This window comes from Crocuta crocuta, unplaced genomic scaffold, assembly GCF_008692635.1.
Source record: "Crocuta crocuta isolate KB4526 unplaced genomic scaffold, BGI_CrCroc_1.0 scaffold322, whole genome shotgun sequence".
Classification (NCBI taxonomy): domain Eukaryota; kingdom Metazoa; phylum Chordata; class Mammalia; order Carnivora; family Hyaenidae; genus Crocuta; species Crocuta crocuta.
Genome location: NW_027532592.1, coordinates 3,067,909 through 3,082,512, shown reverse-complemented (window position 1 = coordinate 3,082,512; position 14,604 = coordinate 3,067,909). Strand labels below are relative to the sequence as shown.

Sequence of the window (14,604 nt, the reverse complement as noted above, 5' to 3'; positions counted from 1 at the left end):
CCAAACTGGGCAATCGTGCTTAAGACCTTATTTGAAGTATAAGAAAGGAGTTAAGTGCTCCAGGTATGCTGTCACACCACGTCTTATATGGCCGGAGTCCAAATGCTAAGGTCAATTCTGGAGAAGTCGGCCACTTGGTTTCCCAGTACTAAATTAAGTACCCTAATCAAATGACAACCTATTAAGGGGCCACGCCAGCTAATGAGAATGTAGCCAAGGCTGCTGTCGTTACATGATAAATCAGGCAAAACAAGAAGCATCTGAAATAGCAACTGTGTAATAAATTCAAAATAAGAGTGTCGAAAGGACAATAATCAACTTGATCTTCAAAAACTTTGAATAAGAAAGTCAAAGGATCCTTAGCAAATAATATGTGGGATCAAAGTCCAACTCTGATGGGGACATGTTTTTGAAGAGCTAAGTGAAGGGAAATAAAATTGATATCCGCTCCGCCCCGAGTAGTTCGCGCGCACATACTTTTGGGCCGCAGACAGGAGGGCTAGACTGCCGCACTCCGAGCCCCCAGAGAATTATTAGCAGCCGCTCATTGGTCTGAACTGGCTGCTTCTCTTCCTCTGGGAGGCAGGCGGTCAAGGCTTGCAACGTGGTCCAACATGTGCTCGCACACTGACAGCTCTTAGCTACTCTCTGGTCTGGCTTCACGGAACCGCAACGGCTCAGAAGGAACCCCTCCGTCTGTGTCTCTGAGTGTCGACCAAACAGAATTTAAGGTCCAAGTCGCCCTGCCCTGTCTCTCAGCGGGGTCATTTTTAGAGGAGTTCCTGGTGCCGCACATTGTACGGACGGGGACACACCCTGGATGGATGCTTCATGGGCCCACACCTCAGGAGCTACTGGGAAGCCGGTGGTCCCAGCGACGTCCATCAAGGACCACGCCACGCACGTGCTTATGTGGGGGAAACGACTTTATGCATCATCAGGAAGTCTGGAAGGTTCAAAATCTATTTTCACTCACCGCGGTGATTCACGGCAAACACTCAATAATCAGTTGGAAACAGTCTGTTGTAGGTGTTTAACTTTTTAAAACAAAAAAGATCATCTAGGACATTTCTTCTAGTCCTTTTTTTTTTTTTTAACTTCTTAAATGTTTATTTCTGAGAGAGAGAGAGAGAGAGAGAGACAGCGTGAGCAGGGGAGGGTCAGAGAGAGAGGGAGATACAGAATCTGAAACACGCTCCAGTCTCTGAGCCAGCTGTCAGCACAGAGCCCGACACGGGGCTCGAACCCACAAGCTGTGAGATCATGACCCAAGCCGAAGTCGGACCCTTAACCAATTGAGCCACCCAGGTGCCCCCGTCTTCTAGTCCTTCTAAAATGAAGCAATACACTACTAACAATTTTCAAGAGTAACTGTATCAACGAAACACCAACAGATTACAGAGAAACATTTTAATTGATTAAATATATTATTTTCAAGATCTTTTTGAAATCGCACGTGTACTGTACTAATCAACAGCCAGAGGCAATAGAAAAGTTTAAAACCCAAACTGCTCTGACGCGAGCGCACGACAGGAGCCACTGCTATGTGAGGTGGTCCCTGCGGTTCCCGAGAACGATGTTTTTGCAGAAGGTAAGTCACCGTAACATGTGCAAGAACAAAACTGTAATCAAAGGCTGGAAGAAATATATATTAGTGCCTGCTTTTTAAAAGTTTATTTTACATTTTAAATACAGTATTTTCTCATTAAAAAAAAAAGCCAAGAAGGGCCTAACCCCACGGCTCCGCTACCGTATATACATGAGTGCGGATGGGCAGCCTGAACGTGTTCGCAACAGAACAGCGTGGACGCCTCCGGGCTGCGACTAGTGAATCCAAATTAAAGAACACAAATTACGCTCTACTCAGAGGAGAAAACGATCCAGTTCCTGAATAACCAAAAGAGGAGAGAGTTAGGTACGTACAAAACCAGGTATTAAAAACCAGAAAGAAATGCACAGACAACGACCGGGCCCTCGGTGCTGTGAACTGTACAGGAAGCAGCTGAATCGATGGGGACCCTCCTGCAAGAAGTGATTTAGGACTTGAAGTTTTAAAATTCTAAGTATTTCAGTAACAACATCCAGTACTGTTTTCGTATTGCTGTCTTTGCCACGTTCTATGGATACCACGCTCCCTTCTGAAAACAGGACTCTCTATGCTACTCAATCGCTCCTACAAATTTGAGGCCGTATCTGTTCTCAGTAAGGAAAACAAAGACGTGCCTCTTCCCATCTATAAAGACATAATGCAGATTAAAGCTGTGCAACGATCTCAGCTCGGGCATCTGCTTTTCCAATTCTCTCCAGTGAACAAGTGCAAACCAGACCTGCAAAGGGTCCATGCCTAAGCACGAACACAGGAGAAGACAATGGGCTGTCTCTGGCAGTGATTTCCATGTAGTGGAAAGGGATTCCCCACACACTCAATTATACTGAAGCAATTTTATAGATTTTAGTTCAGCAGGTGCCAATTTGAGTTGACAAAACCCCCTAACTGTATGCTTGTGTGGAAAACAGGTTCAATTGGAGATACTCTATAAAGCCAAATCGAGGCAGAGTGAATTAACTTGGCCGTGGCACCGGCAGGGGGGTCCCGGAGGAAGAGAAAGGAGCCCGAGCTTGCAGAGGCTTGCTAACCACATGGACCGCCGAGCTGTTCTAGGTGTCCTGAGAGTTCAATTCCCAATCAGCCTGGAATGTTCTTAAGATTATCTGGGGAAGTAGTTCTCTGTAACAGGGCTCTGACCTAGACAGCTGTACTCCCAAAGCAAAAACAATCTGGGTCGTTCAGAACAAAATCGAACTGAGGCAACTTTTCTACTATAACCTGTGAGGTCTGGAGTTTGTACGTTTTCAAAACGATGACCTTCATCTCAAAACGATGACCTTCGTCGAAGTCAGCTGCACCTCGGGCAGACTGGGAACGCAAGGACTTCCAATCGGAGGTCACCGTGACTACGGGCTCCCGTAACCACACGAAGGAGGCAGCAATGGACTCACCGGCAGCCAGGTGGGGTCAACGTGGGGAGGTTTTATTTCGGAGACCTTAAAGATTTAACACGCAGCTCCCATAACTTCCGCATCCGCCAGCGACTCTGCCAGGCAGCACCCGAGGGCCGGACGGGCCCAGGGACTCCCTCTAAGCCCAGAGGATTAATGCTAAAGAGTCTCAAGGACCCCCTGAGTCCCAACGAGAGTTCATGAGCCATCAGACCAAAATCAAAAGGGGAAACACTGACCGCAACGCTCCACAAAAGTCAAAAGAAACTCTGAACTAAATGCCGTCTCCTGCCCAACCCTGCACGCCAGCCTCGGCCACGTCTTTATCTGGTATAATAGACTCTGTAGTAGACTGACTTTGACCTCCACAAAGAGTAGGAGTTGTCGAACTTGAGGAGGTAGACGCCCCTCCCTGGGTACTGGTGGCTGCCGGCATACACCTCCTCGTGACAGTCCCGCCGGTACACAGGCACGATCTCGTCCAGCAGAGGTTTGGCGGCGTTCTTTTTGGCTTTCTCTTCGCTACTGACGTTCTCTGGGGGAAGAAGGAGGCACATGAGTGTCGGGTCCAGGAAAGCCCTGTGTGCACCAGCACCGAAACCCCACCCTCTCTGTGAGAAACCGGTCAGGAACTCTCTGGAGCAGTCTACCGCTGCCGTGGGTGCAAGCACACTCAGGTTCATTTCCGCCTTCCTTCGTTGCAGGTTCATGCCTCTACCTGAGCGACCGCGATCTGGGGGTGCAATCCCTCCCGCCGGATTCTGCCAACCGCTCCCACTTCGGAGCCCCAGTCCTCCCTGTCCGCACCCCTTTAGCCACCTCCTCCAGGCAGGTGGCATCTCGCTGTCGTGAAGCTCTCCTTCTCTTCTTCAACAATGTGAAAATCCTATTTTAGGAAGGGGACACCGAACTTGTGAGAACTAGTATTTTCTGTCTGCCCTAGATGTAAAAAGTAAAATGAGGAAACCACAGTAGAGGAAGGCACCAAGAGATGCTCTGAAAATCCATTACTGTCACCACAGACCCGTGTAACCCAGGGATGGCCCCAGTGGCAAAAAAACACGAGCTCTGATTCCGGGTTTGCCCCAGGGGACAGTGTCTGAACTGTAATGACAGGAGGTTAGGAAACAAGGACGAGCCAGAACAATGCTGAAGCAGCTTAAAACCTGTTTCACGTATTGAACATGGACAACGTTGGGAAAGCAGGTCCGAGGAACGCGCAGGTCCCTAACTGGGCCCAGCAAGTCCTGCAACGGCAGTGAACCCCACGAGGGCCGCCCGTGGCCGCTGTTGTCAGCAACTTAAACCGGGCACGCCCGGGAAACCCTCCAAGCGCGAGGAACTGGAGGAAATAGGCTGCAGTGTGGTGTCCCGACGGGGCCCTGGGACATGAGACAGAAACGAGGGAAAGCTGCATACGTCATGGACCCCGGCTAGTGGTAATGGATTCACATGGGTTATCGGGACGATGAACGCACCACAGGACAATCCCGATGTTAACTGCACAGGAAGCTGGGTGCGGGGCATATGGGAACTCTTTGTACTGTCTTTGCAACTTTTCTCTATAAACCTAAAACTGTTCTAAAATTTAAAAAAAAGAAGAGCAAATGACAGTCTGATCAAATAGACCCAAATCTGATTTGCTTTATCACGGCAATACTGAAATGTCCTTCGTTTGCAAACAGGAAATGCAGAGCCCTTCAAAGTGCAAACTCTTGCCTATGAGGATACCCATGAAATGGGTTACTGGTCCATTAACCCAGGGTCCCGATTTTGTTCAAAATCTGTAAAACTGAAGGTTGCTGGGACAGATGAGCAGGGCACCTTTCGTCCGTGAAGCAAAGACTCGGGACCTGGCAACCAGCGTGCCTGTGACGATCTGAGCAAGAGGAGTGACCATCCACACTCAGAGAAAACAAACCGCTCTGGCTTTCAGGACCGAGTGGAGAAAAACCCAGACAAGGAACGGGAAGGCTGGCCTGCCCTTGCCCCTTAAGCCAAGCTCACAGGACCCCCATCAAATGCACAGGGACCACGAGACACGGGGCCAGGGCCTTGGTAAGGACGGACAAACGCGGCTTGTGAGCTAATCTCCGAAAAGGGAACAGGTCACTCTTGGCAAACATCTCCTGAGACCCTCGCTGCCGCCTCTGCACACACAGAGGGATGAGTGGATTAGCTGCAGGTGGAAACCACCGCAGGCTGGGAGCAGTGCAGGGACACGAAGGCCATGTCCATCTGAGGGACAGCAAACACTAGGGCACAGATCAGGGAAGCCCTGGCTCCCACCTCCAGAGAAGCACCGGACACACCCCCACCCCGTTTCCCAGCACCCTTCCCAACACCAGGAGCCCCAAACCACACTCGGCCGAGGGCTTGCGCCAGGAAGCCCGCAGAGGCGCCAGCAGCCAGGGCCGGAGACCTCGACGGCCTCCAGCTGCTGCTGAACCGGGGCTGCCTCTCCGTCACTCGCGAAGCTCTCCAGATCCCCGGCAGTCTGCACATAAGCCCCCGCCCAGGCCCCTGCAAACAGCCTGACTCCCCCGAGTCCCCAGGACACAACAGAAAGGCTGGTCGCGGTCCTGCAACTGCTCTGGGGGCCTGGCACCCACCCTGCCCTGCCCAGCTTGCCCTCTTCTGGCTCCCGTCCCTGGCTCTCTGGCGCAGCCGGCAGTGTGGACGGGCAAGGCTTTCTCTTGCTACCGCCCTCCGAGACAAGGCCACGGAAGATAGGATGTCACAGGAAGACCAAACTCCTCCTCCAGACTCTGGGCCCGCCATGGACTTCTGTACATGACCACAGGGCCTGGCTTGCGGCCTGTGTGGCGACACGGTCCAACTGCCCACCTCAAAAGCTGGCCGAACGTTTAGCCCCCCTCCACAGACCTCCGACAACTACCGCTTTTAATCTATCCCAGCGTGATCTCCGTGAAACACTGCCAACCCTATGCAGGAACAAGCAGTGTGTCAACAAGTCGGCTGACTCAGGTGCAAGCACAGGGAGGCGCCTGTCCACGGTCACGGTCAGGGCGTTCCTCCCATATCGCCCTCCACTGAGCACTTACTAGTCTGTGCCCAAGCCCAGGGCTCTCACTGCCCCGCAAACAAATCAACGAGTCCTTCTTCTCAGTTAGTGGGCATGTATCTTCTCACCTATCTCCCAGACAGGGAGTGTACACTGCTCTTGAAAACATTCTGTTTTGTCTACTTAGAGAAAATTAAAAAATTATGTTCTTGTGAAATGGGGAAGAACAGCTGGAATTTTTTAGGTAGGACGTTCTGGTGTGAGCTTCTGCATCTACTTTTAAAAAACCATCTTATGGGTGCCTCGGTGGCTTAGTCGGTTAAGCGTCCGACTTTCGCTTAGGTCATGATCTTGCGGTTCGTGGGTTCGAGCCCCGTGTCGGGCTCTGTGCTGACAGCCAGCTAAGAGCCTGGAGCCTATTTTCAGAGTCTGTGTCTCCCTCTCTCTCTGACCCTCCCCTGCTCACGCTGTCTCTCTCTCTCTCCTAGAAATAAAAAAAAAAAAAAAAAAAATCTTAGAGTGAAACCAGAAAAGCTAATTATCAGAAATGTAAATTTAAGTCAATTCCAGAGTTGGCAGAATTTCTTGCTGACTCTTTAAACATTTTTCAGAACGATCTTACACATTCGGCTTTTCGACACAAAATGCTCAAAGTAAAACGCTACTCGGAAGGCAGTAAAATAACTCCCCGCCAGGGGACCTGCAGAGCATTAAATAATGTCACGTTCAGGCCCCAGTCCCTTCTGGGAGGCTGGCCTGCCCCTTAGCCTTCACGGCTAAGGTCACACTAACGAAGGGATGAGTCCCTGTCCCCAAGGGTTAACCGGGAAGCACGGGGCAGGGGGACACGGGCACCGTGCCAGCTTTGCCACCCCCTCCTCCCCGCAGCACCCTCAATGGGGCCCGGCGGCTCTACCTTCCTCCTCCTCGTCATCATCACTGGACTCGCTGACGTGCACGCTGACAGCAGTGTTTGGAGAGTCTGTCCATTCAAAGTACACCCCAAATCCAATGTCATAATTGTCTGTCGCAAATTCCCAAAAGAGATACGATCCCTCTTCGTGGGTGGGGACTCGCACGGTGACCACTTCTCCTCGGCCCACTGTAATCACGGAGTCTGCGTCCTGCCGGATCTTCTCCTTAAAGTCTTTGATCTGGGGTCGTGTCCACATGGACGGAGCTGCTATTACTGGAAGAGATTCTACAGGCAACAGGAATTACACACACTGAAGCGGACGGGCCGTCACCTGCGGGCAGCAACTCGCACAGGACCCCCGTCCGGCCCTGGACAGGCTTCAAGTGCCACCTGGTACCTTGGGACCGAGGACTTGGGAGCATCCAGGCTTCACGTGGTCATCTCCCCCCCGACCGGCTACGTCTGCCACTGTCCCCCGATGCTCAGAGGCCACCACACCACTTCAAGTAATACATGCAATCCACAATCTTAGCAGTGGTTTGTCTGGGGGCGCCTGCGGGGCACAGTCAGTTGGGCATCCAACTTCCGTCCAGGTCATGATCTCACGGTCCAGGAGTTTGAACCCTGTGTCAGGTGCTGACAGCTCAGCGCCTGGAGCCTGCTTTGGATTCTGTGTGTGTCTCTCTGTGCCACTCCCCACTCATGCTCTCTCTCATTCTCAAAAATAAAAACATTTAAAAAAAAAAATGATTTTTGGGGCGCCTGGGTGGCTGAGTCGGTTGAGCGTCTGACTTCGGCTCAGGTCATGATCTCGCGGTTCGTGGGTTCGAGCCCCGCGTTGGGCTCTGTGCTGACAGCCAGCTCAGTGACTGGAGCCTGTTTCAGATTCTGTGTCTCCCTCTCTCTCTGACCCTCCCCTGCTCACGTTGTCTCTCTCTATCTCAGAAATAAAGAATAAAAAATTAAAAAAAAAAAAAATGATTTTTTTCCAACACTGATTACATATGGGGATTGAAGACTGACCATGGAAAACTTCTAGCTGGACCCAGGGGCACATTCTAATAAAGAAAGGAGATCTGGGGGCACCTGGGAGGCTCAGTCAGTTAAGTGTCCAGCTCTTCAGCTCAGATCATGATCTTACGGTTCCTGGGTTTGAGCCCTATGTTGGGCTTGGGATTCTCGCTCTCTGCCCCTCCCCTGCTCATGTGCTCTGTCGCTGTCCCTTTCTCTCTAAATAAATTTTTAAGAAAAGAAAAAAAAAAGGAGACCTGCACTTACGAATAAATTCACTTTTGGATCTGGACAAAGAAAACTGGGCTTTGACTTCAGTCACTCCGTCAAAAGAAAAGAAAAGAAAGTCTTGAGCTCTGAGGTCAAGTTCTAGGGGCAATTCTAAAGGGGCTCAAAGAAACGGAAAAGCTCGTACAGCGCCGAGCAGCGTTATGTGCACCAGAGTACTCGGCAGGTTCCCAGACATGGTCCCAGAGCCTTTGACCAGAGATTCATTTCAAAACACTGACAAACTTGGGCACCTGACTGGCTCAGTTGGTAGAGCAGCCTACACTTGATCTTGGGGCTGGGAGTTCGAGCCCCATGTTGGATGTAGAGATTATTTAAAAAAAAAAAAAAAAACACCCCAATAAACTTATAAAGAAAACCAGGGAAGAGGAGTTAAACCACAGGATTTCAAGGGCTTTTCCAAAGCTGTTTTCTGTTACTTACTCTAAACAGACAAGTCTGAAATGGACTTTCTCGTGAACCACACCACCACCCTGACCACTGTCCCCGACACGCTCTTCTCTTCCCTCCTGAGTGGACTCCTACTCGGGCTTGGGCTCTCCCAGCTCAGCTGTCTCCTCCCCAGGAAGCCTCTGCTGATCGCTGCGACCAGGTCACAGTCCCCACCCACACGCTCTCAACCTACGAGGTGCCCCCCCCCCAAAGCGCTCACGGCAGCTACGGCACCCACCGCGGGTCTTAACTCGGCCTCACGCCGTGCCCCCAGCACTCAGAACCTCTTCAGTCGGTTGTTGAACGAAAGAATGAGCTGCCCGTAAGAAGCTAGACCTTTGAAAACGCAAAGTTACCTTCCAGTACTTATGTCTCAAACCACCTTGTAACATGGGAGGCGGCCTCAGGACGCACCCCACGCTATGAGCCTCACCTCTGGGGCTCCAGCATCTGGGGGTCACCACCCGCAGGGTCCCAGGGCCGGTACTTGGGACCAACAGAATATGGTGGAGGCAGACGTGTTACTTTCAAACTCAGAACATAAGAGACACTGTATCTCCACCGCGTCCTCTGGACCCCACGCCCGGGAGGAAGCCAGCCCCGGCACAGAGGGCGCTCGGCCCGAAGGGGAGGGTTCGCAGGGCCAGGAGCCAGCGTCGGCCGGCCAGCCGCGTGAAGGAGCCGCTGTGGACGCAGGGCCTCCCGGCAGCATCCTGACCCCTGGGACCCGAACCACCACCGCTCAGCTAAGCTGCACCCCGGCTCCTGAACCCCCCCAATCCCTCACCTGCCATGTGAGACGATGACCGTTTGTTACCCGTCCGCTGCCAAACTTGGGTCCAATTTGTTACACAACAGCGGATAGCTAACACACAACCCCAGGCAACCTGCTCTTCCATGCTGTTCTAAGGGTCACCAGAAGCACCAGACTCTGACTTAAAAGGGTCAAAAAGCAACCAACTCTCACAAGCAGGTTAATTACTCTTCAATGCTAGTTAGCCGGACCCCCAACTCGCCTTTTGTGAAATCTCGGAATTACATCCTCTGGACAGAGCAACACAGGGGCCAAACCATACCTTTTGGTCCATTCTCCACGGCTTCTTCTGCGGCTTCGGGTTCGAGGTCTTTCTCAGAGTGGTCCGTGTGGGTTTTGGCCTGTCCGTTAACTGACGTCCTATCACCCGGCACGGCTGCGTTCACCTTCGATGATGCAGGCAAAGCAGCCCCCCCAACTGCTACTTCCTGCTGCTTCTGGAGCGCCGCCTGCAGGTAGGGAGAGAGCGAAGATCCGCTGACAGGCCAACGCAGAGCGCGTGCATCCCGGCACACGTTCCAGCCCCGCACTGGTGTCCTACCAAAGTGCTCTCCTCCAAGAAACTACTAATACGCTTCATCCGTCTTACCCTCCCTGTGATGAAGATTACCAGTACGGTATCAGAGTGAGAGCTAAAAATGATCAAATTATCGTGGGCAAAAACCTGTAACAAGAGTCACATATTTGTGGCCTGAGGATCGTTAGAAAAACTGACCAGGAAAAAAATAGGTAGAAATCATCAACCCCAAATACAATTAAAGGCAAAGACTGAACCCAGTAACATTTGTTCTTAAAATGGACAGAAGAAAATCTCGATCAGAATCAGAAACACAGAAGCTAAATCAGGAAAATTAAACTTGGTAGAAATAAATGATCACAGAAGAAAATGTGCAAAGGCAGAAACTATCACTAGTAAAATCTGATACAGGCCCCCAAAGGAGGCGACAAATCAAATACAGATAATTATTCTAAAATGAACAAAGCATCCAATGAATTAAACCTTCACCATAAGAAAACCTCACAGCACAATGGAAAACAGTTAACCATGTTATAAAAACCAACAACCTAAGAATTAAAGAGGCTTATAAATGGAGTTTGAGATCAAAATACTTCCTCAGTGAAAATTCGTCACTGTTCACACAATTATGAATAAAATACGTGCATTCGTAAAAACAGAATCAAGACGTCCTGAGTCAAAATGAAGAGTAAAAACATCTTCAACACAAAAGACAATAATTTGGGGGCCATTCCACTCTCCTATCAAGATGGACAGATCTTACTAGATACACCTAATTACTACTTCGGCAACCTCTGGGCAACTTGAAGGTGAACATACATGTAGAAAAGTGTACAAATTTGTGTACACGAATGTACAGCTTGACCGTTTTTCCTGAAACAAACATATCCCTGGAACCAACACCAGATCGAGACATTATCTGCCTCCCAGAAGCTCCTTTCCAGACCCTCCCCCTCCCAGTGCACGGGTAACGACTATTCTCACTTAGAACAGTGCACATCTGCTTTGCCTGTGTGCCAACATTACACAAATGGAAGTGGAAAATCAATACTCTTTTTTGTGTCTGGCTTCTTTCACTAAACATTATTTTTGTAAAGTTCATCCAGAGTCACAAGTAATGGTATTTTGTGTGCACTGCTAGAGAGTTCCACTGTGAAAATACAAAACTATCCGTTGTACTGTTAGCGAACACCTGGGCATTAGAATATCTTCAAACTAAAACAAGAAATCATAAATGAGCATGTTTAGGGAAATAGAAAAGAAAGAAACAGAAAACACAGGGGGAAAAGGCCTTTATAACCACATGGTTTAGGCTCGTGACACATTTTAGCATACCTGTGCACACGCTTCACGTATCATCTACAAACCTACGACTTCAAAGAACAGCAACACTTCCTATTGGTGCTAACGCAGCCTAGCGATACATGGAAGACTCAAAAGACCTTCTTCCGAGGCTTAGAATCTCAGTCTTCCCACATCAGTATCCTAGATAGAGTACCAGCTTCCAGAAAAGGTGCAGACAACTAAACCAAGTGGGCAAACTCAGAACAGTCACTGAATGACAAGCGAGGGGAAAAAAAACAAAACACTTGTGCTGACGATCAGCGGGCCTCGCTCTGCAGGAGGCCATGCTTGACACCCTCCCGCAGGGCGCACCGATCCTACGGGACAGCTTGTGACTTGCTTTATGTCCTCGCTCACCTGCACTTGGGGAAGTCTAAGTGCAGGAAGGCACCGAACCATCACCCACGTAACTACACTTCTGCAGGAACAAGCCTGAGCTCAGTCTTTATAAAGAAATTACGCTCTGTGAGGGCTGAGGACCCCCTGAGCCGACCCTAACCCCTCTCCTCCTCCGTTCCGAGGACCCCACACAGGTGCGGCACCGCAGTGCAAACTCCGGATTCCAGCTCTCTCTGCTTCTCTTCCCAAGGGTCCTGGCTTGCCCTACGTGACTCGGATCTCTTACGTAAATGACAGCGGCCTCTGAGAGGACGGGCGTGCGAGCCACCCCGCTGAAAACCCACCCCGCGGCCCGTCGGGGAAGCAGGGGTGGGGGGGGCGGCGTGCGAAAGCAGAGGCAGGCTCCGGAGGACAGAGCGGAAACCCCTCGGAATGCCCGCCTGCTGTCTGAATAAACTAGCGGGACGCCGCTCTCATCCCCTCACGACGACCAGCCCCTGCCACGCTTTCCCGCTCCCGGTAACGCCGAGGACTCCGGGGAAGGGGATCTTAAATGAGGATGGGAATTTTCAAAGAACTTTCAAAGAGGCTGGCAAAGCGACACGGAACACCGATCATGTCCCACATCCCCCTCACGCAGGCTCGAGGAGCGGCAGTCGGCGCTTTCCGAGAGAAAACAACGGAGTGGACCGGCTGGGCCCCCTCCGCGGGGCAGGCACGCCTCTGCCGGGCATGAACCGGGAGCGTCAAATCGGGTCTCTGCCGTATGTACGGGACCCTTTCACACAGGCCTCTGACACTGTGGGGACCAGGACAGGCACCGGGACTTTTATCTGCTTCCTGCTGACGAGGAGGAAGGGCGGGAAATCAGACCGCAGGTGACCAGTCTGATGCGGAACACGACGACGGCAGAGCCAGGCCTCACCCCACGCCCCTTCCCCGCAGGCACCCACCCCCGCGTGGGGCAGGGATGGAGGAGGACCGTCGCCCGCGGCCGGCCTGGCTCTGCGAGACCAANGCACCACCACCCCCAGGGCTGCCCCTCAGCGTCCAGGGTGGACTCGCCAGGAAGACTCCGGGCCCACGCGACCCCCAGACACCCCGTGACGACACAACAGCGGGCGCGGCAGGCCCTGTTCCCTCCTCCTGTCGCTGCGGCGTCAGCGCCTGCCTCGAGGCCGGGCGGCGCACCTGCTGCTGGGCGAGCTGCACCTGGTACAGCTGCTGCATGTACTGCTGGTAGTGCTGCTCCTGCAGCTGGCGGACCAGGCGCTGCTGCTGCTCCGAGCTGCCCGGGTACTGCTGCGCCGCGTACTGCTGGAACTGCACGGCCGTCTGCGAGTTCAGCGCCGCCATGATCTGCTGCCTGCGGAACGCAGAGAACACGCGCCGGTCGGACCGGGGGCGGCCGCTCGCGGCGCAACGAAGCGTCCTAGCTCCTCGTTCCGACCGCCTGCCGCTCTCCAAAGTGACAGAGCGGGTGACGCGGGCCCACCGGCATGACCCCGGGCCCGGAGGAAAGGTTTCGGCACGTAAACTTGGCCTCGAGTTTTTCACAGAGGCTTTGAAGAGAATTTGGGACGGACGGGGATGGGGACAGGCGGATCGGCCTCGTGTCGCCACCGTGACGACCGATGCTGCGCCCCCACTGCGTGCCCTTCGGCCCCAGCACGCCCGCGCAGGGCCGCCCCGCACCCAAGGCTGAGCGGTGGGGTGCAGCGACCGGGAACTGGGCCGAGATCACGTTGCCGGAGCGGCCAGGACCAGGGTTCGAGTCCGGGCAGTCCTCTCTGACCGGGACATTGTCAGAGGGGGACTGTCCTCCAGGGCAGAGGCGAGACATTGAACTGCGGGCCGCGGCTCCTCCGCCTGCACAGAGGAGCAGCAGGAGGGGCAGAAGAGTGGCTGGAAGAGGCCACCAGGGGCCCTGGTCAGTGGGAAGGAACACCTCACGGTCTTCAGCATTTAATTTAAAGTGTCTTGGGGCGCCCGGAGACTCAGTCATTAAGTGGTTGACTTTGGCTCGGGTCATGTGGGTTCCACTCCTGCCTCAGGCTCTGAGCTGTCAGCAGAGCTTCGGATTCTGTGTCTCCCTCTCTCTCTGCCCCTCCACCACTTGCACTCTGTCTTCTCTCTCTCTCTCTTAAACATTAAAAGAAAAAACTTGAAGGCTGCCTTGAAGAACACGGAAAACCGTATCCGGGCACACGTGCTCCTGTAAACGCCTGTCGCGTTCCTCCAGACAGGCTCCGCGTGCTGACTTGGTTACGTGACCAACTCAACAAAGACCTCGACGGATGACAAATAAAACGAAGCAGAATCCCACAATGCCCCGGGCCCGGCCGCCCCCAGAGGGCGTATTCCTGGTCTCTCTCCAACGGAACAGAATGAGGCCCTGGGTGGCTCTGGGGCTAGCCTGACACCTTTCTTTTCTTTTTTTAAAAATTTTTTAGATGTTTGTATATTTTTGAGAGAGAGAAAGAATGGGGTAGGGACAGAGAGAGAGAGAAGGAGAGAGAGAGAAGAAGGGAGACAGAAGATCCCAAGCGGGCTCTGTGCTGACAGCAGAGAGCCAGATGTGGGGCTCGAACTCACAAGCCATGAGATCATGACCTGAGCTGAAATCAGATGCTTAACTAACTGAGGCCCACTGGTGCCCCACCTGACACCTGAGACGGTGGGGCCTCAAAGTCTCTACAGACCTTCCCCCACGTTGCGGTGTTAACCCCTTCCTGACTGTACCGGGAACCCCCTCCTCCAGAGCCGGTCCCTGGGGAGATGGCTGCGCTCACCACCCCACACAGGAAATGGCTGCGGGTCCCAAATCCCATACTGGGAAAGGCACCTGCCACAGGCCGCACCGGCAGGTTCTCTGTGCTGGGTCTGCGTCGTCGGGCCCTCGGACTCCGGCCGGCCCG

General features: G+C 52.7%; 1 protein-coding gene across 1 annotated transcript in view; it reads right to left on the bottom strand.

The window, feature by feature from the left end:
- Nucleotides 1–1,395: 1,395 nt before the first annotated feature.
- ACBD3 (acyl-CoA binding domain containing 3) overlaps nt 1,396–14,604 on the bottom strand; it is a 31,835-nt gene continuing 18,626 nt past the window's right edge. Inside the window, exons 5-8 of the mRNA XM_077779847.1 lie at nt 12,878–13,052; nt 9,749–9,935; nt 6,942–7,226; nt 1,396–3,535 (exon numbers count right to left, since the gene is read on the bottom strand). Coding sequence (XP_077635973.1) covers nt 3,324–3,535; nt 6,942–7,226; nt 9,749–9,935; nt 12,878–13,052 — 859 coding nt within the window. The 3' untranslated portion in view covers nt 1,396–3,323. The remainder of the gene's footprint in view (nt 3,536–6,941; nt 7,227–9,748; nt 9,936–12,877; nt 13,053–14,604) is intronic.